Below are 24,334 nucleotides of genomic sequence, written 5' to 3' on the forward strand. Positions count from 1 at the left end.
TCATCTCAACAAGTAGCCTAGCTGAGAAGTTGCAGGCCTAAAATAGGGACACGGGGGGGGGGGCTGATTCTTAAGAAGTGAGCACCAATCTGACTAGTGTTTCAACAAAATGGCACCTCTGACAGTGAATCCAGTTCTATTCTCACAGCCAGCAGCATCAGGGAGCAGGCTGTGGACAGCCCTGGATTGGCGAAGGCAAGATGCAACTCCCCCAACATAAATAGTAAAAAGTCAGCCACACATGATTACCTTTATTTTATTTTATTTTTTATTTATTTAAAAGGTTTATAAAGCTGCCCATCTTTCAACCAGCCCTGGGCAGCTCTCAATCAGTCTCCCAAGCTCCCTTGTGGGTAGAAGCATTGGAAAACCTGTAACACATGCATTTGTGTAGTACCAGTAATACCAGGATAGAGCAGCTGGTTTACAGAAGAGCAATACATAGTGTTTCCCTGGTTTAAAATGACTTCTCTGTAGCACAGAGACCAGATGCTTAAAAGAAAACAAGTCTGCCATTATTTTTAAAGACTAATTTTTATTAAATATTTTTCTCAGATATAAAAGGTAAACATAAAAGTAATATAAAATAAAATGAGAAAGAAAGAAAAAGGGAAAGATGTGGGGGGAAAAACCAACTAGAAAATAAAATAAGCAAGAAAATGGTAAGAGAACACCTATCCAACCTTGACGAATATAAATCACTGGGACCCGACCGATTACATCCCAGAGTTCTGAAGGAGCTGGCAGATGTTTATTTATTTATTTATTTTTATTTTAATTCCATTTATATCCCACCCTTCTCCGAAGACTCAGGGCGGCTTACAAGCTTAGCAGTATGTTATCTCAGAACCACATCTTTCAAAAATCCTGGACCATCGGGGAAATACCTGAGAATTGGAAAAGGGCTGATGCGGTTTGCATCTTCAAGAAAGGGGAAAAAACAGACCCAGGAAACTACAAACTAATCAGTTTAATATCAATACCTGGGAAGATCCTAGAAAAGACAATCAAAAAACAGATCTGCGAACAACTAGAAGGAAACGAAATCATAACTAGCAGCCAGCATGGGTTTGTTAAAAACAGATCATGTCAAACCAATCTCATCTCATTCTTCGATAAAGTGACTAAACTAGTAGACCAGTGGATGTAGTATACTGAGATTTCAGTAAGTCATTTGACAAAGTAGACCACAACCTACTCCTTGGTAAGCTGCTGCTAGGAAAAGGTGGAATAGACAACATCACCACCAGATGGATCTGTGCAGTGGTGGGATTCAAATATGTGAACGACTGGTTCTCTGTGTGGATGCCACTTCTGGAAGTCCATTTTGGGCCTGGGCAACAAAAAAATAGTTACTGGTTCTGCCAAAGTGGTGCGAATTGGCTGAATCCCATCACTGGATCTGTAGCTGGCTGACAAACCTTTTCCATTTCAGCAAAAAATCTATAAAAGGTTATCAGTCTTTAGTAAAATCCCTGATCAAACAGGTCAATTTTGCCATTTTTGCTAATTCCACCATCTTCACAATCCATTACTCCACTGTGGATATTTCAGTATTTTTCCATCCTTGTGCATATAGTAATCTCACCGGAGTCATCACATCTACTAAGGCCATATTTTTAAGAAGCATGTGTAAGATGTGACAAGGCTTCAGAAACTGTTGGTCAGACAATTTGCAGGCAAATGCTCCTGTGGAAATCAGGTGTCCATTCTTTCCTACAGCCCAAGCCAAAGGTCTATGACAAAAAAATGTATTGGGAAAAGGAAAACAAAATTGGAGCAACCAAAAAACTAATTTAAGCTGCCTCAGTTGTGGGTGAGGATAGCATGAAAGGACCGTCATGAAGACCAGGCATAAAAATGCCACATGAAGTATGTTTGTGTTGCATTAGGTGGATGTGATCATATGCTCTAAGTCTCACTTGTCTACAACCTTACTTTTTGGGGACACAGCTTGACTTCTCATACCTTTGGAATAAAGTGCCAGGTTTTTAACTAACTATTTAAGAGAGTGATGGTGAAGGCTGAATGCATTCTTATTAGAAGCATGCTTAACAACTGTTACTCTGTTCACCTTCACAAGCATCCTGGGTCAACCATTTACAAAAGCCAAGTCAAGATATAGAAAGCACAGCCTAAGCTTTGGCAATCTGCATTCTTCTTCCCGGGGTGCTTCTCCACTCCACTGCCTCCTTAAATGACAGTAGAAAGACTCACCCAGAGCCTCTCTGGGACATGGATCAGGGAGCTGTGGTGGTTTTCTATCTTTGGTGCTGTTGATGCAGCAGAGGTTCCACTTAGCACAGCAGGAAGAAGGAAGTCCTTTTGGCAGCAGTATAAGGAACGGTTGCTGGAATCAGGAATGTCTAGTTTAAAGAAGAGAAGGACGGGTGTGTGTGGGGGGACATGATAGCAGTGTTCCAATATCTCAGGGGCTTCCACAAAGAAGAGGGAGTCAAGCTATTCTCCAAAGCGCCAGAAGGCAGAACAAAAAGCAACAGATGGCAACTAACCAGACAGAGAAGCAACCTAGAACTAAGGAGAAACTTCCTGACAGTTAGAACAATTAACCAGTGGAACAGCCTGCCTCCAGAAGCTGTAAATGCTCCAACACTGGAAGTTTTTAAGAAGAGACTGGACAGCCATTTGTCCAAAATGGTATAGGGTTTCCTGCCTGAGCAGGGGGTTGGACTAGATGACCTCCAAGGTCCCTTCCAACTTTATTGTTGTTGTTGTTATAAAAATGCCAATGGACTCTGGCAGAAAAGGGCTTGGAGATAGTCATGCAGCTGAATTTGCCAAGGTTAAAAAGCAGCACTTCATACTCCTTGCTGGCACCTGTGATGCATCTGGCTTCAGGACTGAACAAAGACTCTCTGGTATCTGTGGCATACAATTAAAATGTTATCTGTGGGCTTTGCTAATTAATATAAGGCATAAGCCTCTGAGATACATTGGTACACAGATCCATTCAAAATGAATGGAAGCTGTCAAAGAGAAAGCTCAGCATTAGGCTGCCTAATGCAAAATCACTACAGGCACTGTCACTTGAGCAGCATCAGAAATCTGCCCATCCTATTGTTATTGACACTCCAGTTTGGAAAATGGACCTTTATCTAGACTGGTGGCAGATAGCACGGTCATAATTAATAGTCTCTGATGCTTGTTGAGCCACTAGAATTTGTGTCAGATTCTGTCTGGTTGAGTGAAATCTGTCCATGAATTATTTTGAGCTCGTTGAAACAATTTTCCCATTGGTTTATTTTTAGCTGGCAAAAGCAGCATTTTAATATTGGTGCCTGGATGATGTGACATCAAGGGTTTCCCAGTCTGAAACCCTTAAGATATATAAAATTACAACTCTCAGAATTGTCAGCCAGCATGGCCAATTTATTTATTTTAGATTGTTTATCGTGCCTTTATTTTTTATTTTTTTACAAATTATGTGGCAAATATACATATAGCCCTTCCTCCTATTTTCCCCACAACAACCCTGTGAGGTGGGTTGGACTGAGAGAGGGTGACTGGCCCAATGTCACCGAGCTGGTTTTCACGCCTAAAGCAGGATCGGAATTCTCAGTTTCCAGGTTCGAAAGCTACAGTCCCAATATATTAAAATGATACCAAATGAAGAAAAGCTGTTATAAAGACTCCAGTGCGTGGGAGCACACTCTCATGCAGTGCAGGTTTTGCTGTCCATTTATTGTAGAAAGCAGAAGGAATGCTTTGAAGGACTGGAAGAAAAGCCAATACCAAGGCAAAGGTCAGATAAGAGGAGCTGAGCCCAGGCCAAGAAAATAACATGAGTAATCATTTCAGACAAGCCTCTCCTAATTTTCATGAAGATAATGGATAGCAGAGGAGAAATACATTCAGATTTGCAAGATTCTGTTACTATAGCTTTACAGAGAGAGAGAGAGAGAGAGAGAGAGAGAGAGAGAGAGAGAGAGAGAGAGAGAGAGAGAGAGAGAGAGAGAGAGAGAGAGAGAGAGAGAGAGAGAGAGAGAATGAATACTGACCTACGTGGCATTAGTGTTATATTGTGGTCTAGCTCCAAGGGTTGACACCTATTCAAATGTTTAATTATAAAGTTTGTTGAAAAAATTCCCATGTTCCAGCATAACATAAAGGAAGTGGCCTTAGTGTATATGAAATACCTGGATCCTTGGAAAAAATCGACAGATATGTTTATTGTTATTAAATTTTACAGTGATTTTTTGACAGATCAGAAAGGTGATGGACCATAGTCCCACTTTGGAAATAATTGTGAAGTTTTAGGAAGAGGAAATGTTAATTTTCTTCTATAGTAGAGTTCCCTAATCTGTGACTCTCCAAATATGTGAATTACACTTTCTGTTGTCATATAAGCAAATGCCCATTTTTGCTAAGGGTTATAGCAGTATTAGGGACGCGGTGGCTCAGTGGGTTAGGACACTGAGGTTGTCGATCAGATGGTCGGCAGTTTGGCGGATCGAATCCAGAGTGCCGCGTAACAGAGTGAACGCCTGTTACTCGTCCCAGCTTCAGCCAACCTAGCAGTTCGAAAGCACGTAAAAATGCAAGTAGAAAAATAGGGACCACTAGGGTGGGAAGGTAACAGCGTTCTGTGCGCCTTTGGCATCTAATCATGCCGGCCACATGACCATGGAGACGTCCTTGGACAAGTGCTGGCTCTTCGGCTTTGAAACGGAGATGAGCACCGGCCCCTAGAGTTGGAAACAACTAGCACGCATATGCGGGGGAACCTTTACCTTTACTATAGCAGTATTAGACCAAGTCTCTTAAGGGTACCCAGATGGAGGACACTTGTATGTAGGGTGTCTTTATTCTGAACATGGTAGAGGATCCTTTCATGTGGATCATCTTTATGGAGCCCATGCGTAGAGTGTGTAGCTTCTCTGGAGATTACAACACTGCCTCCGCTGAACTGATAAAATACAGCATGCCAGAATGCCTTCAGCCAGAGATACAGTCGGCATGTGGGTCATACTCCTAATGTCTCAAATCTGCTCGCCTTGTTACTATTTGTTTGTTTGTTTATATATTTATTTGTAAAATTTATTGGCTGCCCATCTTATCATAGGGTAACTCTGGGTGGCTTACAGTTACACCTAAGACACATGAGGAGGGCAGGGGCAGAGGGGGGTGGGGTGGGATCTGTTATTATTCAATCAGCTCTATTGCGCTATTCCCCCACTGGGACCCCAAGCTGACTGGCAGAGCCAATTCTTTAGGCCCTTATGAAAGGATAGGAGGGTTGGGGCCAGTCTCACATTGGGGGGGGGGATGGCAGGAGCAACAGCAGAGAAGACCCTCCTCCTGGACCCTGCCAACTGGAATGATCAGGCTGACGGGACCCGCAGCATGCCTCCTCTGCTGGCATGAATGGTACGGGCCAATCCCAGTGGGGTGAGACAGTCCCTCAAGTATTTGGTAAGCATCTGCAGATAGAGGTCCTCATATTCATCAAACTGAATTGTTCAGAATATAAGAACGATCTCTGGCTGAATCAGGCCAAAACCATATAATCTTCCCAGGAGCAGCCAGACAGATATCAATGATTATGTGAGTTTCTACAGGCAACCCATGAAATTGAGAAAAATAGTCAATGGTCTAGACTACCCTTTCTGTAAAGAAAGATGAAGCTGCCTATTTCTTATACCACTGGATTTATTTGAATTTTTTTAAAAAAATAATAATCTTTTTTTCTCCTTGACTTGCTTATAAGTCATCTTATAACCAAATAAAAACTGACTTCTTCCTTGAAGTGATTATCAGCTAGCTAGAAGTCACACATTTGGGACATGTGATGCAAGGGGCTGGATTAGAAAAATGATTAAACTTGGCAAGTTCGATGCAAGAACAAGAAGTGGAAGACAACAGATAAGGGTCTGAAGAAATCACTGGAATGTTCTTGAAAAAGTTATAGATTAAGGTGGTAGGCATTGGTCCATATAGTCACCAGGATCCTAGCTAAATACTTAGTCATTTGGATGCATTGAAACTAATGTAGTAGTCACCTGGACAGAAAACTCCACTTGGATTTGAATGCTCACTGTTTGCAGTTAGGGAGTTAAGGGAACTCATTAATGTTCCCAGATTCTCTATAAACCTATATTTCATCCACCAAGACCAACTGAAAATCATGCTTTTATAACCTGAAGAATCAGAGATTGCAATGTATGAAATGAGATGTACTTTCAAAAAAATTTGTGAAGCTGCAGCTAGTGCTCTACGTGTCTGACCACTTCCTTTTGCCAAGAGTGCATAATTACTACTCCGTCAGTTGCAGTGACTGCTTTTCCAGTTTCTGTGCCTGTACAGAGAGTTGCTGGTTTAATTTCTTTTGCTGTTTAATTTACAAGAGCAGGAGCTTCCTCCATGTCTTGATCGTTTGAGATCTGCTGGTGAATTTCTGTTGGAGATACTTCTTTTGCCTCACTGAAGTTGCAAAGTTAGCTTCCTAAAGTACCGGAGGGACTCTAATTGGTTTCAGAAGGCAAGTTAATTATATTTTGTTTATGCGGGCATTATTTGTCATTTGATTTATCTAATCTAATCAATCAAATTACTATTCTCCTCCATGTTTGTTTAAGTATATGATGACATGTCATTGTTGTAAGGAAATGGATGTTGTGATTTCAGTCATATCTATGAATTTAGGATGAGCTGAAGGAGGTGATCAGTTGGCAAAATATCTGGAAATACTCACACACACACACACACACACACACCAGTTTTTTCTTTAGATATTTGAAACACAGATAAATGACAGGAAAAATGGTAATAGTGAATATCGGTGAACTGTCATGGTGCAATGGTCAGGATATTGGGCTCAAATCAACCTGAATCAGGTTCAAATTTCTGCTGGGCCACTTTGAGCTACTTGCTGAGTATAGTTTTTTGAGCTCCTTTGCTGTCTAAATGAAAGGACTTGATCAAGCCAGGAATTAGCCATTGGAATCCTACTGAATTCAGTGAGGGAGTTCAACAAGATCTTAAATGTTTCAGTAAGCTCCAAAGTGTTTAACTGGGATTTACGGACTGCTGGTTTGCCCAAGCAACTAGTCCCTGTACAAATTACTAAGATTAAACTAAAGCAAATCCTTATCACTTAATAAAATGGTGATAGTAGCAATAGAGGCATATTAAAGAACTCTGATGTACTTTAAGCACCCCTTTCCCATTATGAAGAATTTTATTTTTTCACTATCCACTCTTAAATTATTTTAAAAATTGTCTCTCTTTTTGCAATGTCTGTATACTATCTTCCTTAGATGCAAAAATGTTTTGTGTCTACCTGAAAAATCTAATATGGAAAATAACCCTCACTGTAGTTTGAGAATACAGTCTTACACGTGGAAACAATGGGTTCAATTTTACCTTTACCATCCAGCCAACCACTGAATTACTTGTAGGGTTGGACCAACACTATTTGGTTGCTGGGGCTGCTGACTTACATGATGGTGGAATCACTTTTATCCTAATTTGGAGGCCTGGCATCCGTAGCAGTCTGAAAGCACCATCTGTTCTCATTGGCTGTTCTTTTCACCCACGTAACCTTTGGAATAACCACAAGCCTCTCTTTCCTCTGAAGCAGCACTTTTGGTGGTTTGGGACATTAACCTTGTGGGAGGAGGCAGCCCAAAGGGCAAAGTTGCCATTTCAGAGCAGGGCTTTTTAGCAGAAGTTGGCCTCTTGCACAAGTGCCGAATGAAAGGTTAATGAATGTCAGTTAAAGCAGGCAAGGCAAATATTCTTTTGTAGAAAGGCTGATCTCCCTTCCGCCAAAGAACAGACAATCTGTCAGTTGAACAAATGGGCATTCAGTCCGGGTCATACTGAGAGACACATACTGATATTATAAAAAGCAACATGGCTCCATAGTTTTTCAGCATTCTTTTCAATGGGTTCACACCCAGAGGATCAGGTCGCTCAGGATTGAAGGCTGAGCCCTCAAAAAACACCCTGGATCTAGAACGAACGAGCCCAGGGGCAGAGAGTTTCCATGAGCAACATCTGCCTATATTTGCATGTGGATCTCTGGTCTCCATAAGAAGCATCTCTTTGCAAGATGTTTTGGTCTAAGACTCTTGTTCTTCCTTTTGGTGTATATACTTCTTATTGCATAGAAAATGCCCTTTGGGAAAGATTAATTTGTTTTTATACAGTATGTGTTTCTCCATATTTGGTTATATTTATAAACATTAACTACATTTCTGAATATGTATCTGCACAGAGTAGACATAGGCTGTGTATAGAGAGCAGTTGTACCAGAGAGTCACTCAATTCACACCTGTGCCTGATTGTCTCTCGGTTGCAGTCGCTTAATGCCACTCAGGCTTTCTACTCTGCGGCTGGAGGATTCCACCTCCCAATTCTTTAGACACTTGTGAGGGAGAAGTTATTTTCTGCTCTATGCCTTCTGGGCTTTCCCCACCATATAAATAGAACTAATTAGAAGGATTCCGAGCTATCGAGGATTTCTCAGTAATTAACAGTTTACAAAAACTGCCAGTAGGTACTCAGAAATGATTTAGTCAATCATCAGCTAGCATCTGCAACTATTTAGTAAAAAAAAAAATCTGCCATACAGGAGACATATTTTACTGTTTATGCATTTAGTGATTTAGCAGAAGCTAGTTTATGAGACTGAAAGAAATAAAAGGCTGGCTCAGGGATCTGGCTTCCCTTGGCCATTCTAGTTAGATCCCACCCATGGTGGGTGAATAATCTCATGGACTGATAAATGATTGCTCTCATTTTGCGTTACACCTATGGGTGAGAAGATGGCTAGTCCTGTGGGGGGTTTGCCGATAGGCAGTTGGAACAAACCACGTAGGCCTCAACACTCATTTTCATCATTTTCAGCCTGCCTTGGTACTCGTGGAGGGACTGTCAGTATTCAGAGGCAGAAGGGAAGTTGTGGTTCCAAAAATCTGGAGGCTGAGATAAACTGATTGTATGTTGACAAAACTGACATATGAAATGTTCTGTTAGTTCCGGGACTTCCGGTGGCGGCGCGGCGCCGGAGACAGCCCTTGCGGGCTGCCCGCGGCTCAGCTGTGTTATTTCCACCCGAAACAGCGCCGATCAGCTGTTCGGGTGGATTTGAAGCCCCCTCCTCGGGAGAAGAGGAGGGGGTGAGCCCCCAGGTAGGGGTTGAGTTCTCCGGGGCCGCCTGAGCTTAAAGCTTGGGCGGCTGAAGGATCGAACTCCCCCGTAGCCTGGGTTGCTCCCAGCTGGTCAGCGTCTCTGCTCCGCGATTTTTGGAGCGGAGCCAGGCGTCTGCGACCACCCCTGCCAGAAGGAAAGACCATGGAATAAAAGGAGCAGGCAGAGCGGTACAGGAGGAAAAGGTGAAGAGGACTTTTATTGCTGCTTTCTAGCTTAATGGATTTTATAAATTTAAAAGTGAAAGTGCGTAGTAAGTGAAAGTAAAGATGGCGGCTAAACCTCCCCCAAAAGCTCTTTGGAGTGCTGGAACTTCTCCGATGCAACAGTCATCATTGCAAGCGTTCCTTCTTCCTGATGTATTGACACCGAAGGATTTACAAGATGCTCTTGAAAAATATGCCCAGGTAATTCTGGAAACAATGGGTGATAAATTTGCAAAGATGGAGGAGAAATTGGAGAAATTGGAGGAGAGAATAGAAGAGAGGATGGAAGAGAAGTTCAGAGTGATGAAGGTAGACATTTTGTCTTCAGTGTATAGAGTGGCTGAATGTGTGGAAGATTTGGATGAAAAAGTGGAAGATTTGACTCAAAAGAATGCCATATTAGAAGCAAAAGTACTGGAGAATGAAGATTTAAGAGACAAAATGGACAGAGAACTGAGTCTTGCTCAATACTTCCAGATGCAGTATGCTGTTAGAATCAGAGGTTTAAAAGAGAATATTAAGGAAGACCTAAAGCAGCTGATTTCTGAGGCTCTGGAAGTAGTATTGAGTCAGCCAGCATCTGAAATAAAGGGAGGCATGGATAAAGTGTTTCGTGTGAATTCATGGATTGCTAGACAGAGAAAGTTACCTAGAGATGTGGTGGTTTATTTTGCAAAGAGGGAAATTAGAGATGAAGTTATTCAAGCTGCCTATGGTACTAAAGTTGTGATTGCTGATCAAGAAGTTTTGGTTCTAAAAGAAATTCCTGTATTGACACCGAAGGATTTACAAGATGCTCTTGAAAAATATGCCCAGGTAATTCTGGAAACAATGGGTGATAAATTTGCAAAGATGGAGGAGAAATTGGAGAAATTGGAGGAGAGAATAGAAGAGAGGATGGAAGAGAAGTTCAGAGTGATGAAGGTAGACATTTTGTCTTCAGTGTATAGAGTGGCTGAATGTGTGGAAGATTTGGATGAAAAAGTGGAAGATTTGACTCAAAAGAATGCCATATTAGAAGCAAAAGTACTGGAGAATGAAGATTTAAGAGACAAAATGGACAGAGAACTGAGTCTTGCTCAATACTTCCAGATGCAGTATGCTGTTAGAATCAGAGGTTTAAAAGAGAATATTAAGGAAGACCTAAAGCAGCTGATTTCTGAGGCTCTGGAAGTAGTATTGAGTCAGCCAGCATCTGAAATAAAGGGAGGCATGGATAAAGTGTTTCGTGTGAATTCATGGATTGCTAGACAGAGAAAGTTACCTAGAGATGTGGTGGTTTATTTTGCAAAGAGGGAAATTAGAGATGAAGTTATTCAAGCTGCCTATGGTACTAAAGTTGTGATTGCTGATCAAGAAGTTTTGGTTCTAAAAGAAATTCCTCCAAAGATTTTAAGGAGAAGGAAGGATTTTACATTTTTAGTGCAAGAGCTCAAGCAACGAGATATAAGGTTCAGATGGGAGATTCCAGTTGGGTTGATGGTGATGCATGAAGGTAAAAGGCACCGTTTGGCCACTGTGATGCAGGCGCGTGATTTTTATAATAACGTTTTAAAAGCAACCCCACTATCACTTCTGGAAGCTGCAAAGGGATCTGGAGAAGGAGAACACCAAGAGGCTGAAGATGGGCAGACAGAGGAGAATGGTGCTGGAGGAGATCAAGCCACAACTTTTTTGGATGATTCTAGAGAGCAGAGGGAGACGCGTGCTGCTTTAAAACGATAAAAAAAAAAAAAAAGAATAAGGTCAGCAGAAGTCTATGGAATTTCCAAAATGTACTTACAGCCAAGCAGTGGGAGGAGTACGGCCTAAAAAAGATAGTACTATTTAAGCAGTGCTTCAAGAGCTTTGGGATGATATGCATGGTAACTAAATTTTTAACTTGGAACGTTAATGGATTAAATTCACCACAGAAGAGGAAGAAAGTTTTTCAATATTAATGGAGTGGTTGTTTATGTTAAAAGTGCTTTAACAGCAGACTTAATTGAAGCAGATAAGCATGGAAGATACGTTATGATAGAGTTGCTGCTAGAAAGTAAAAAGATGCTTTTAGTTGGATTATATGCTCCTAATCAACAACAAGCTGACTTTTTTAGTTTATTTCATACAAAGTATACCCAGTTGGATTATAAATTTTTTATTTTTATGGGGGATTGGAATGGTGTTTTGGATGTACAGATGGACAAGGCTGGAGCTTTTAAGCGCGTCCCAAGTCATGTTAGACTGCCTAAATCCTTTTTTGAAATGAAGGATGACTTGGAACTGTGGGATATGTGGCGTGAAAGACATTCGCATGAAAAGGATTATACTTTTTTTTTTTCTGACAGACATCAATCTTTTTTTAGGATCGATTTTATTTTGTTGACTAATGACTTTTTTTTCAAGGATTAAGAAGGTGAAGATATGTGCAAGAACTATTTTTGATTATAGCCCAGTTTGGCTAGAGATTAATAAGGAGAATAGAGATAGGCGCTCGTGGCGCGTAAATGAGAATTTGTTTAGAAACTAGAGAAATGTGGAAGAATGTAAATAGCGGATGAAGGGTTGTTTTTTTTTAAAATTAATATGAATAAGGGCACCTCTATGGACATGGTTTGGGATGCTAGCAAGGCCTATATGAGAGGGGTGTTGATATATATGAATAATAAACATAGATGTGCTGTGGAAGCTAGGAGGAAAGAATTGGAGAATGAAATAAAGGAAAAAGAAAAGGCTTTGATTTTGAATCCAGAGGATGTGAAGTCTAAGGAGGCTATTAAACTGTTAAGAGGAATGGATTGAGTATATCCAGAACAAATATGGGACAAATGGATTGAGTATATCTAGAACAAATATGGGACTAAAAAGTTTCATGTAGCATTTGAATAAGCCTTCCCTTCTTTTCTCTTTTTTTTCCTCTTTTTTTATATATTTTATATTAATAGTGTTTGTAGTTATCCTATATGAGCTAGAGAGTGATAGATTTTAGAGTTTACGGTTGTTAGCATATGGTTGTTTATGATTCTTTTTTTTTGTCTTTTATACCTTGTACTTAGCTCTGGGAAGTCGGGGGGGGGAGGGGGGGAGGGGTAAGGAGGGAGGGATAGGGGAGGGGTAGGGGGGTTTGTTAAAGATAAAATGTATGATAAAACTTTTCAATAAAAAAAAGAAAAAGAAATGTTCTGTTAGTTCCATTTGACTGAGTTGGTATAAGACTACTGCTTTAAGCAGAGGGTTGGGCTAGAAGACTTCTGAGCTCCCTTCTAGCTCTATGATTCTACGATTATCTTGGGTTAAGCACCCCTACATGACTCAGTAGCTTCTGGAGCTCTTTTAGGCCTCTTCATCTATCCTATTCACGTCTGTCTGGATCCAATGTATGGTTCCTGATCTTTACTGATCATCCAGTGGGTTGAAAGCCAGTGGAAATTCATCTAATTTCAAGATCTTCAAAATCTAGCCCTCCTTAGTCTGAGCAAACTGCTTCTCTATAAAAAAGCAAGATTACTTCTACTTTTGATGTTTTGGGAAGAGACATTGGCACCTTTTACTCATTGTATGGAGAATTCAGCATTTGTCAAATAGTTGCAATCTAGTGGGTATTATCCTCCCATGTTTTCTTTAGATTTAATTTGTTTTGTTATGGTTACAACTATGATAAATAATATATACTTGCAACATTGCTCTATTCTACATAGAAGAAAAGTACTATTCAGATTCTAAGGGACTCATACCCCTTTATTCAACACATCTTGTTTCCAGCTTCCAGGTTTTGCCTGTTTTATTAATTCCTCCTAACTGCAATTAATTACAAGTAACAAATTATTATTTTAAATACCCTGGAATAGTCTCTGTTTATATATCTATATATAAGTGAGACTTAAAAAACGATAATCATTCATCTCCTTACTACACTAAATAGAAGGTGCTAAAACAGGAAGGATTTGCAAACCTGAAAGTTGTAATGAAATTGAAAATATCTTCCAGACTTCCTGTGCCAGCTAATTGGCTGAAAAATACCTATATGCCACCCATGGCTATCTTGCTTCATTTGCTCCTGCATGCCTAGCTAGTGATTATCTACTTTCTGGCTCTGGCAAACATGGTAGGGTTTCAACTGCTGTTCCTAATAGTTCTGCACCAATTGTATATGGCAGACAGCTCATATTGTATTGTAAGATTGGGCACTGTGCCCAAATAACATTTTTTTTCCACACAAGAGGTTTCAGTCTTCACTATATTTGTATAATTGCAAAACACTATTAGATAAACCCAGATAATCATACCATTAGCAATGCAAATTCTTCATTCCTACCATCTATCCACAAGCAGGCATTTTATTGGTGCAAAAATGTGGAACTGCAGTGCTGAAGCTGACATTAAAAAGGAATAAAGGGGCATGGGACAGAAAGAGTTCATTTTCTCAAGTATCTGTCAATCAATCCCTTGCCCCCAAGTGAAGCAGATGACAAGCTGACAAACTATTATAATTTTCCAGAATAATTACTGAAAATCATATTTCTGTAATTTGTCAGTGCAAACCCAGGGATGGGGCATTCTGAACTGAGGATAGTGTATGCCACATAAACTGTGTGCTCCCCACCTCTGGTTTACCATGTTTGTAGAGTTTTGCACTGCAGTGTTTTTATATGTGACAATAGTGGTCTGAAAAGGGATGCCTGAAGACGAACAGAAGGTTGATGATTTATGCAGCATTCTCAGCATATGTTTGGCCATTCCACCACTGGTGGAGCCCTTAGTATCTGCCGATGTGGTACACATATGATGCCTTTGGGATGTGCTTTCTCTTTCTCTTTAAAATTTGACATTTGTATTTTACCTCTTTAACTGAGCCCTGTTGGGATGCCTTCTATATAGGAAGGATGCTGCTTCTCCATATCAAAAGGGCTACAGTGATGGGTCAGGTGATAGAAGAAGTTAGAGGAGAGGAATCTGTCTGTAAGCCAACTGTCCTACCGTGCCTGAGAAGAGTCTATAAGAGTTCAGGGACTAGAGCATGTAGGAACCCGAGATGGGAGTTGGGGGAGGAAAGAGGATGAGATGGTGTATACTGGCAACCAGTGTCCTCTGGACATATCCCAAAAGGCTCTTTTTCTCTTTCAGAAGGAAAATGGCAGAAAGCTCCTTATTTGCACAGCGGCTGCATGCTATTACGGTAAGCTTGTTTTCCCGTTCTCCCCTGTGGTATGGATGCTCCACGTTTTCAACCACGATTCTGCTGCTGCTCCTGTGGGAACTCCCTCTCACCCACCATCCCAAAATGGGAACTAAGAAAAAGTGTGGCAGTCCCACTTGGTCAGATCACTATTTTCAAAGCACGGAGCCTGTAGACATAGTCGCTTGATTCATTTGTGTGTGGTTCTTGTGGGTCCAGCTTGGCCATCGAGAGATGGGTCATGAATCTCAAGCTCATGCAATTATGTTCCTGCAGCCCATATTATTATTATGTAGTCTTAGTTTGGAACAGGCATAAATTAAAGCCTGGTTTATGATAAATATCTGTGGGAGGCTCATTAAGGTCATCATGCCATTCACCCTGTGAGTGTTGCCAGATATGTAATCTCCTACTGAATAACAGAGTAAAGATAAGAATCCTGCACGAGCAGAGGGAGAAAATGTTGATGGCATGTGATTCTAGCAGGGTCTGCTGATTGGATGGCAGTTTTGGAGCCTTTCTCCACTTGCACCTAACCACTTCACTGTTTTTCCCATGTCTCTTCTCATCCCCAGCCCATAACTGGGGTAGCTGAACGTTGTCCTTAGCTATGACAGTATTAGTGTTCTCCCTCTTTAAACAAGCAGCAAGGTATATAATGTGCTTTACCAACCATGTGCTCATTGTCAGATGACTCCTAACTTCCTTGATCAATTGAACCTGGTATGGGATGGTCCCTGCTTCCCCACATCTTCTTATGAGTTGGGCAACAGAATACATATAGTCCTCAACAACAGTTCATTTAGTGATTATTCAAAGTTACAAAGGCACTGAAAAAAGTAACTCATAGCCATTTTTCATACTTATGACTGTTGCAGCCGTCCCCATGATCACATTATCAAAATCCAGGCACGTGGCAACTGACTCATATTTATGACAGTTGCTGTGTCCTGGGGTCATGTGATCACCTTTGGTGACATTCTGACAAGCAAAGTCAATGGGGGAAGCCAGATTCACTTCACAACCATGTTACTCACTTAAAAACTGCTGGAATTCACTTAGCAAATGTGGCAAGAAAATTTGTAAAATGGGGCAAAACTCACTTAACAAATGTCTCACTTAGCAACAGAAATTTTGAGCCCAATTAGGCTCATAATCGAGGACCACCTGTAGTTTGGTTCTTTTATACCAGGTTCTTCAAGTCAATCTGCAGTCTGGAAATCTGGATTAGGCCGAGCAGCCACTGAGTATGGGGTAGGACTGCACATTAGGGAAGGAGAGGAACAACTGTCTCTCTGGTGCATCACTGCACAAACCTCTCTATTCCTGTTGGGTGTTGTTTGGGCTACTTATGGAATAATATTAATCCTATGTTCAAAAAGGGACGCGGTGGCTCAGTGGGTTAGGACGCTGAGGTTGTAGATCAGAAGGTCAGCAGTTTGGCGGGTCGAATCCCGAGTGCCGCGTAGTAGAGTGAGCGCCTGTTACTCGTCCCAGCTTCTGCCAACCTAGCAGTTCGAAAGCACGAAAAATGCAAGTAGAAAAACAGGGACCACTACGGTGGGAAGGTAACAGCGTTCTGTGCGCCTTTGGCATCCAGTCATGCTGGCCACATGACCACGGAGATGTCCTCTAGGTCAGGGAACTGTCATCGGCGGGCGGCGTGGCGTACCCCCGTGATGAAAACGGTCGCTGTTTCCCCTGGTTGCTGGCATCGATGGGCGAAGTTTAGGCGCCAGTATAGCTCTGACCGCCTTGGCATGAAATGCTTGCTGAGACGCTCTGTCAGGTCCGCGTATGGCACAGTGGCGACCGGGTCTGGGCTGCAGAGTCCAACGGCGATGTCATAAACCACTGGCCCACTGAGGCACAGCAATGCTGCTGCTTTAAGGCAGTCTTCGGTGATTTTGTTCACCAGGAGGTAGCCTTCTACCTGCCCCCAGTGTGACTCCCAGCCTTCTGGGTGCCGGATGTCAAATTCCCAAATGTGTCCGAGATTAGCCATGCTGTGTGTCCGCGGTTCTGCTTCACGAGAGGGTTGGTGGAAAGGTTCCTTCTTCCCCAGCCAGTGACTTCTGCGAGTGGCTACCAGCGGCTGGTGGAATCAGTTCCTTTTGGCTCGTGACTTCAGCTCAGTGACTTAGCTCTGTGAAGCAGAACCATCCCATCCTCGTCGCCAGGTGGATTGTTTAGCAAGCAATGACCACGAGAGACAGCTGGCTCTTGTTCAGGACGCGTTTATTCGGGGGGAAACCGAACAGCTGACAGTGGGTAGAAATCCCCCTTTTATACAGAACCTGTCAGAACCCTGACCAATCCTTGCGGCATGTTCTCCCGCTGCGGAATCCTGACCAATCGGCTGGCGGCAGATTTTGACAGCTCAGAGCTGTCAACGGCTGCCGCGCGTGCTGTCAACCGGCTGCCGCGTGCGCCTGGGTCTGTCACAGCGCTGTCAGCGGTATACCTCACACAGTTGTTGCTTGATCCTTGATGCTTTTGAAGTAACACAACATAACAATATATAACAATATATAACACTTTATGTTCAAAAGGAGCCAACTGTCAGATGATATAATTTATTTAGTTTTTTGCTAGAATAGCCTGTCTCCTTTTAGTGCTATCCTAAAACAAAGTTATCCTAGAAGAGTGCTAAATCCAAATCCAGGTAAGAGTTGGCCTCCCTTTGAGTGCATTTATGGAAGGAAAAAAAACCATTGTACAAAGCCAGAAGATGGATAAACTTTCTGTTAAAACTGTTCCTCACATTAAGGTGAGCAATTGGTGGATGTTTTCCCATTGGCTGTAATATTCAGTGGGAGGGGAAGGAAGCCAAGCTGAAAGAAATTCAATTTTTTGTATTCCATGTACCCTGTACACCATAAATGAGTATGATGTCATTTGATAGCATTGTGCTTGGAGCTGGGTAGGGATCACCAGTGATGCAATACTGCCAACTTAGAGACTGCTAGACAGGACTTTAATTCCTCCATGAGGAAAAGATATTTTTGTGTGTATGCTTCATCCACAACAGTTTAACCACAAAGAGGCAACAGCAGGTGTCTGAACAATAGAGAGTTTTTCAAAAGCAGTTCCCCAAATTATATATAACCTTTTGATACATCTTTATGTTTTATTTTAGTTACTAGTATATATGCAACTATAGTTTAAACTTCAAAAGCAGGAAGCAGAGAGCTCCTTTTGAATTTGAGCAGTCCCCAGGTTCATAGAAAAGTAACCAAAGAAATCTGCACAAACTAGTCACTTACAGTATTGCTTTTACTCAACCAGACTTTTTCTAGATTTATGGTACTGCAGGAGTTCCCTCTCCCTCCTTCCAAAGTTTGCTGTATTCTTTAATAATAGATAATTCCTATGTCCCTCAATATCACTGTTATGAGACACAGGGCCAGCATTTATTCCTTTTTCTTTTCTGGCCAAGCATGCAAGGCAATGCCACCAGATGTGGTGGTAATGCTCTAAGAATGAGTATATGCAAAACAAAAACAAAATCCAACACATCCCTAAATTTTCCCTAGTTCACTAGAATGTGGGAAATTATAAAAGGGAGGAGCAGTATTACAATAATATTGCTATTAAATGCTTATTTTCTTTTATTCATGTGACATGAGTATGAAACAGCATTTCCTGAGTATGAAACAGCATTTGCAAAGGGGAGCCTACAGTTTTGAATTTAACACAGATAAAATAACAAAGAAGGATCTTTTTGCACAACAGAAAGCAGAATGAAGATGTTTCATTATAAGCAAGGGGAAGGAAGCTGAAGATTGTTTTTCATCAAAACAGCCTAGTGGGGAACTCTTCGAGGTTAAGAACCATTTTTAATGGTTTTTTTGAGGGGTGGGCAGTGCAATGAGGCAAAATGGGCATGAATAGATCACACACCCAGCCATGTTTTGTAAACTGTATTTTGGCTTAATATATTTTGTAAATTCATCATATTCCGGATTGATCAGAAAACTACGATTAAGCAAACTATAGCACCATTTATAGGCCTAATTTTTGTCTTAGATTAAAAGGACAATGATAGCAGTGCATCTGGATTAATTTAAGGGTTACTGAAATAGTGCATTAATTACAATTCTCAATTCCCACTGTGCCAGTGGCTGTTTACAAAGCTGAAGATATTGGAGCAACCATATAATTCCTTCCATTCATTAGAAAGTTGCCTTGCTGGGGATGAAATTTCTGAGATTCTCCTTCCATGGGGAGAGCCTGGAGGGATATCCCCCTTGAGAATAAGGGCTGCTCTCCAGATTTCATTAAATCTTATTTTTGTTAGGAAAAGTTGCCAGACTTACTGATTTGTCCAAGGAATGGCCAAAATAAATGACAGGAATGTCCCACATAGAAGGGACCTAGGTGCCAGATATTTTCCACTTACAATCTTTGACTTTATGCCCAGTAGCTTTGGGTTTGTGCTAAATATGGGCTGTTTGCCCTGCTCCATGGGAAACCTGGGGTAACCTGAATCTCTTTCTTTGGTTTATCCTCTCTTCAAACAAATGAATAATTCATCAGACAATAGCTTCAACCTGAACCAAACAGAAAGAGAGAGAACTTTGGAGTCTTGCCCAGACTTGGAGAGGCAAAGATTGGGTTGAGGTTATTTCCTGAGCTGCAGCCCAGCTACCCTTGTGTGGGATCTCATACACACACACATCCTGATAATGAGCTTGACATGCGTGCTGCATTCCAGAGAGTTTAGCAAATATTTATTGTTATATGAATTTTTAGTTAATGCTTCTACAGTATACAGGGATCAAATCTGGACAGATTTTCCTGATCTGGCCAGAGCAGAGTGCAGGAGGGGAAAAGAAGCTGTGAAACAGCCTGTGCACTATGAAGACCAAGTAGCCTAGAGTATACAATCAGTAACAGACACATCAATGGCCATATGTCTGCAGCAAGGTGTCTGGTACACACACAGACTTTGTAAGCAGCAAAGACTCAATTACACACAGAAAGCAGAGCCACCAGAAGGTACATACCCAAATAGAAATAATTTCCTGGTACTCACTGGCACCAGTTAAACTAGAGTCAATATCAGTCTTTCTTTGCATTTATCCAACATGCAGATAAGAATCCCATTTCACCTGTTAGCAAGTACAACCCCAAATAAGGGCAGGCCAAGGCAAACCAAGCCACACCACCTCCTTCCTGCATTTGTGATGAGGGATCATAGACATGTCTCCTCCTGATCAAGTTCTTATTAAAAGAATCTTTTCTCAGTGACCTGGTGCAAGTTCAAGAAGCACAGATGGGTTGTTTATTAGGGATCAGATATGTCTGTTTTCTGTTCTCCAAATCCAATATGGCAGGCAGATGTTTTATTTTCCTTTTTATCTAAGATGGAAATTTCTGTATATCCATAGTTCCACATGAAATCTATGACATTAAGTGACTGATCTCAGGTAGCAAGAGGGGGAGGATCCTTCATTTCCCAGGAAGACATTTCCAGTGAAAAGAAAGAGCACCATCCTCAATAGTTAGATGTTCCAGACAGAAAGGTGAATATCACCCATCACACAATAACTTTTGATCTCAAGTTGCAGGGAAATACCATCTCCTCTTGACTGAGTCTCTCTTAGCCATCCTGCCTCCGAGCCTTTGCTTCCTGTTATAGAATCATTTTTCCAACAATCAAAACTCCGGGAATGGTGCCTGCCTGCTTTTGCTTTCTTGTTGGAGTGGAACACCGGGGAATCTTATCCTCCATTTGAATGAAAGGAAGCTTTAACAGATTTCAAAAATATAAATCTAAATTGACCGATTCAAGTTGCAAATGATTCCAAAATTATTATTAGCTTGGCGTTGTGGGGAAAAATAAAATATACATACTCAGACATATAGAATGAATATTTAGAAGCTACAAGTACAGTAGTTCATAGTAAAATTCGTTATTGTTAGTGGAGGTCACATAGAGTGCATGACTCTTGTTCAAAGTCTTCCTGTATCATCTGAGCCTGAAACACACACCATTTTGTTAACAGAAACTAAAATCTGAATTGTTCCTTGAGCCTTGCTTATAAAGTCTGGTTTCTATTATCTCTAAATAGTGGCTGCTCCAGGGTCTGAAAACATGGTAATCTATGTTTTTGGTTAAAGCCGAGTATGTGTGTATGTATGTATGTATGTAGGGATGTGGTGGCTCAGTGGGTTAGGACGCTGAGCTTGTCAATCAAAAGGTCGGCAGTTTGGTGGGTTGAATCCTGAGTGCTGCGTAACGGAGTGAGCGCCTGTTACCCGTCCCAGCTTCTGCCAACCTAGCAGTTCGAAAGCACGAAAAATGCAAGTAGAAAAATAGGGACCACTACGGTGGGAAGGTAACAGCGTTCCGTGCGCCTTTGGCGTCCAGTCATGCCGGCCACATGACCATGGAGACGTCCTCGGACAAGCGCTGGCTCTTCGGCTTTGAAACGGAGATGAGCACTGGCCCCTAGAGTTGGAAATGACTAGCACGCATGTGTGGGGGAACCTTTACCTTTACTTTTTATGTAATATGAATATGAAATGTGTTCACTTTTAACTTGACTATCTGGCATTATGTGTGGCGCAAATATTGCCTTAGTTGGGACAGCAGGAGAGGGACTTCTGGGTAGCTGCACCCTAGCCCTGAAATAGCCTTCCCAAGGATTCCCACTCCTAACTAGATTAAAAAAATACTTCGTTACCTGGAAAGGCTAATCATCCAGTAACCATATGAAGATGCAGTACTTAACGTGCAATATTACTTTGTCATTTTAAATTTTAATACTGAAAATTCTAAATACTTTTGATTTCTGTTACATTGCTTTCTGATAGTTTAAAACTTGGTATCGTTTTACTGTTAATATTGTAAGTCAGAGCATGCATTTAGTTAAATTGTGTACAAATCGCCCATTACGAATGCATAGAAATAAAATAGAAGATGACACCCCAAAAAAAATCCTTCATAAGAAATCCATGCTAATACATTTGTTGAGATCAAAGCTGCTTTCTTAGTTTTCTCTAAAAAGAGGCGCGCGCTCTCTGTTCCCATGGCGCTTGGGGTTTCTGAGAAAACCAAATCCAAATTGCCGCTGGTAGGGCAAGGGGGTGCGGCAGTCTCTCCCTCTCCCCTCGATGCTTTCACAGGGCAAGCGTTTCAGAGTTATTCCGAGCGAATTGGGCGGCTGGGCAGTTTGGGAAGCCTGTGGAGACCGGGAGTCCCCAAGCCAGCCGGGGGAACGCAGAAAGGCTCGATCAAGCGCTGCAAGCGGGACTACAGTCAAGTGCAAGGGGAGAAAAGGCGCCGGGGAGACAAACGGGGAAAAAGTCGCGTTTTAAGCGAGGCTGATTCTGCTGGGATTAACCCACGGCAGCGTGGTCGGTCGGGCAAACCAGCAGACGGGTCTGCCGGTCGCCCACGTGGGCTCGGTCCCGCCCTGGCTCCCTCCGCGGCGGGCCCTTTGTCCGCCCTTTTGCAGGGCGGCTCCTGTCTCGCCTCGCCTCTCTCCGCCTCCCCCTCCGCCCACCCACCCCCTGTCTTTTTGCTTTGCTGCAGGAGCGGCGGAGGCTGCAGGAGCGCATCCTAGCCACCCGGCGGGAACTGGAGGAAGAGAGACTGCGAGTCCAACGCCTCAAGGTACCATCCACGGAAAGGATACAGGAATGGATGGACCACCGAGAGGTGGAGATGGCTGTGCGAGGATCAGAAGCCAAAATATGGGTGGGGGGAGGAGCAGCACTGAAGGAGGAAAGAAGATACTTGTTAGCGGCAGCCGATTCCCCCCACAGCAAACTGAAGGGAAGGAAGAGGCTGTGATGCACCCTGTTGTGGGTAATACCGAGTCTTTGGGGCTAGGTACATCTAGGCAATTCCAGAAGGCTGATTGGGTTTACACTGTATTCATTTTTGTTTGACAGTCTTCTGATGCTGTGCCTTGAACCAGTTTATTTGTTAGTTTTATATCCTATCTCTCCTCCAGGAGCTAGCTCCAGTTTCTTCCCAGAACAAGCTTATATACATACATGTGTGGTTTGGGGGGGGGGGGGAGAAGAGAGAGAGAGAGGGAGAGAGAGAGGGAGAGAGAGAGAGAATGTATGCATTATGGAACTGAGTATCTGCACTGGTGGGTGTGTCCAACATCTACTGTCAAGCCTAGAGCTTCACATGAAATGTCATTTGTATAGGACTATATATAAGGGTGTGGCTGAACAAGCATAGGAGTAGATACATGTATGTGTACATATGCATCGGCTTCAGACTGGAACTCATTTGTCTTGATGCATCCTGATGGCCCACGTGCATGTCCAGTATGAAGCAGACCCTAAATGCAATTTCTGTCTCTAAGAGAAAATCCCTGCGTGAACGCTGGTTGATGGAGGGAACATCCATGCCTGCTGATGACAAGGAACACATGTCTTCTCTTTGGGAGGCAGAGTCTCGTGTCCAAGACTTAGAACAAGATCTGTCCAGGTGGGTGTGTCCTAAGTGATGGTGAATGTGGAGCTTTGGTAATACAGTAATTGGAAAGGATTGCACTTCTCATAATTTCAACCAGCCAAAGAAACTGTCCTTTTGTAAAGCAGAATGGTTGTTTCCAGAGAAGTGTAAGGGAGACATCATTCAAAGGTAATCGTTTGCTGCTTTAAGGGGACTTCCTCCATCTGCAACACTTTGGGGATGTAGCAGCTGGGGAGAAGCCAGGTTCAGTTGCTGCTTAGATCATCCTGCCTTTCTTCCACAGCCACCTCAGAGTCTCCTGCCCCCTCAACAAATAGCTTCCTTTATTCTTCCACTACCCTCTATGCTTGCTATCCAGAACACTTCTGCTATCCACCATTCTTCTTGGTTCCTGAATTTCCTCCCCAATTTGTGAAGAATTTCCCACAATCCCTGATGTCAGAGTCATAGGGTAGCCAAATGCACGCCCCCCCCCTTTGGGAGCTCAGGAAAAGTGTCTCAGAAATATGCAACCTTTGATTCCTCCAGAACTCTGCATTTGTTGCTTTTCTTAACTCATACCTTTGCTACCTGCCAGCCTGATGAAGAGCTCTAAAGAATTCAAAAGCTTGCACAGTTTTCTCTCTTAATGAAGGTTCTGCCAAAGCTTTGAATTTGGGATGCTTGTCTTCATGAGCCATAAATGACCGAATGGAGCTTATCATCTTCTCCTGACTTCATTAATTGCCCGAACTTGTTTCCATTTCATTCCCCTTCCCCTTTTGTTTCTCTGCATCAGATTTTTCAAGGGTAAGCCACCCTGTGCAGAGACTTTTCTTCTGGTGTTGGTTTATAAATAAAGAGCCACATTGACAGCCTTTTGCGATTCTGGGTAGAGCTGCAAATAGAGACTGATGATGACATAGACATGCCCCTGGGGACACCAGGGAGTGCTGTTTAGCTGGGACTTGGTGTCTCCCTCCTGCTGCTATGAGCTCTCTTTCCGGAGGAGGCTAAAAACAAAACTGAACTAAAAGTGTGCATGGAGGAGGAGGAGGAGCCAACACACAAGAAGCCTAAAACCACTATCTGGCCTGAGGAAACTGGAGAGAAGGAGGATGGAAATGCTCAAATGAGTGATGATTCAGCAGCCCTCTTGAGACAATGCAAAGATAACCACCTAACATCCATAGATGACCTGAAAAAGCTAAGCAGCATTGATTCTTGTTAGTATTTGGATGGGAGACCACCAGGTAATGCCAAGAATGGTGTAGAGTAGAGTAGAGTAGAGTAGAGTAGAGTAGAGTAGATTAGGAAGTTGGAAAAACATCCTGGAAGAAATCCACTTCTGGGCCACTGCCAAGAAAACTGCAT

At 42.3% G+C, this 24,334-nt stretch overlaps 1 protein-coding gene across 1 annotated transcript in view; it reads left to right on the forward strand.

Moving 5' to 3' along the window:
- Positions 1-6,419: 6,419 nt before the first annotated feature.
- The window catches only part of PALM3 (paralemmin 3), a 30,686-nt gene continuing 12,771 nt past the window's right edge, over positions 6,420-24,334 (forward strand). The window contains exons 1-4 of the mRNA XM_081317919.1: positions 6,420-6,499; positions 14,484-14,535; positions 22,079-22,159; positions 22,869-22,993. Coding sequence (XP_081174045.1) covers positions 14,491-14,535; positions 22,079-22,159; positions 22,869-22,993 — 251 coding nt within the window. The 5' untranslated portion in view covers positions 6,420-6,499; positions 14,484-14,490. The remainder of the gene's footprint in view (positions 6,500-14,483; positions 14,536-22,078; positions 22,160-22,868; positions 22,994-24,334) is intronic.

The sequence above is a fragment of the Vipera berus genome (genome assembly GCF_964194415.1).
Source record: "Vipera berus genome assembly, chromosome: 2".
Taxonomy (NCBI): Eukaryota; Metazoa; Chordata; class Lepidosauria; order Squamata; family Viperidae; genus Vipera; species Vipera berus.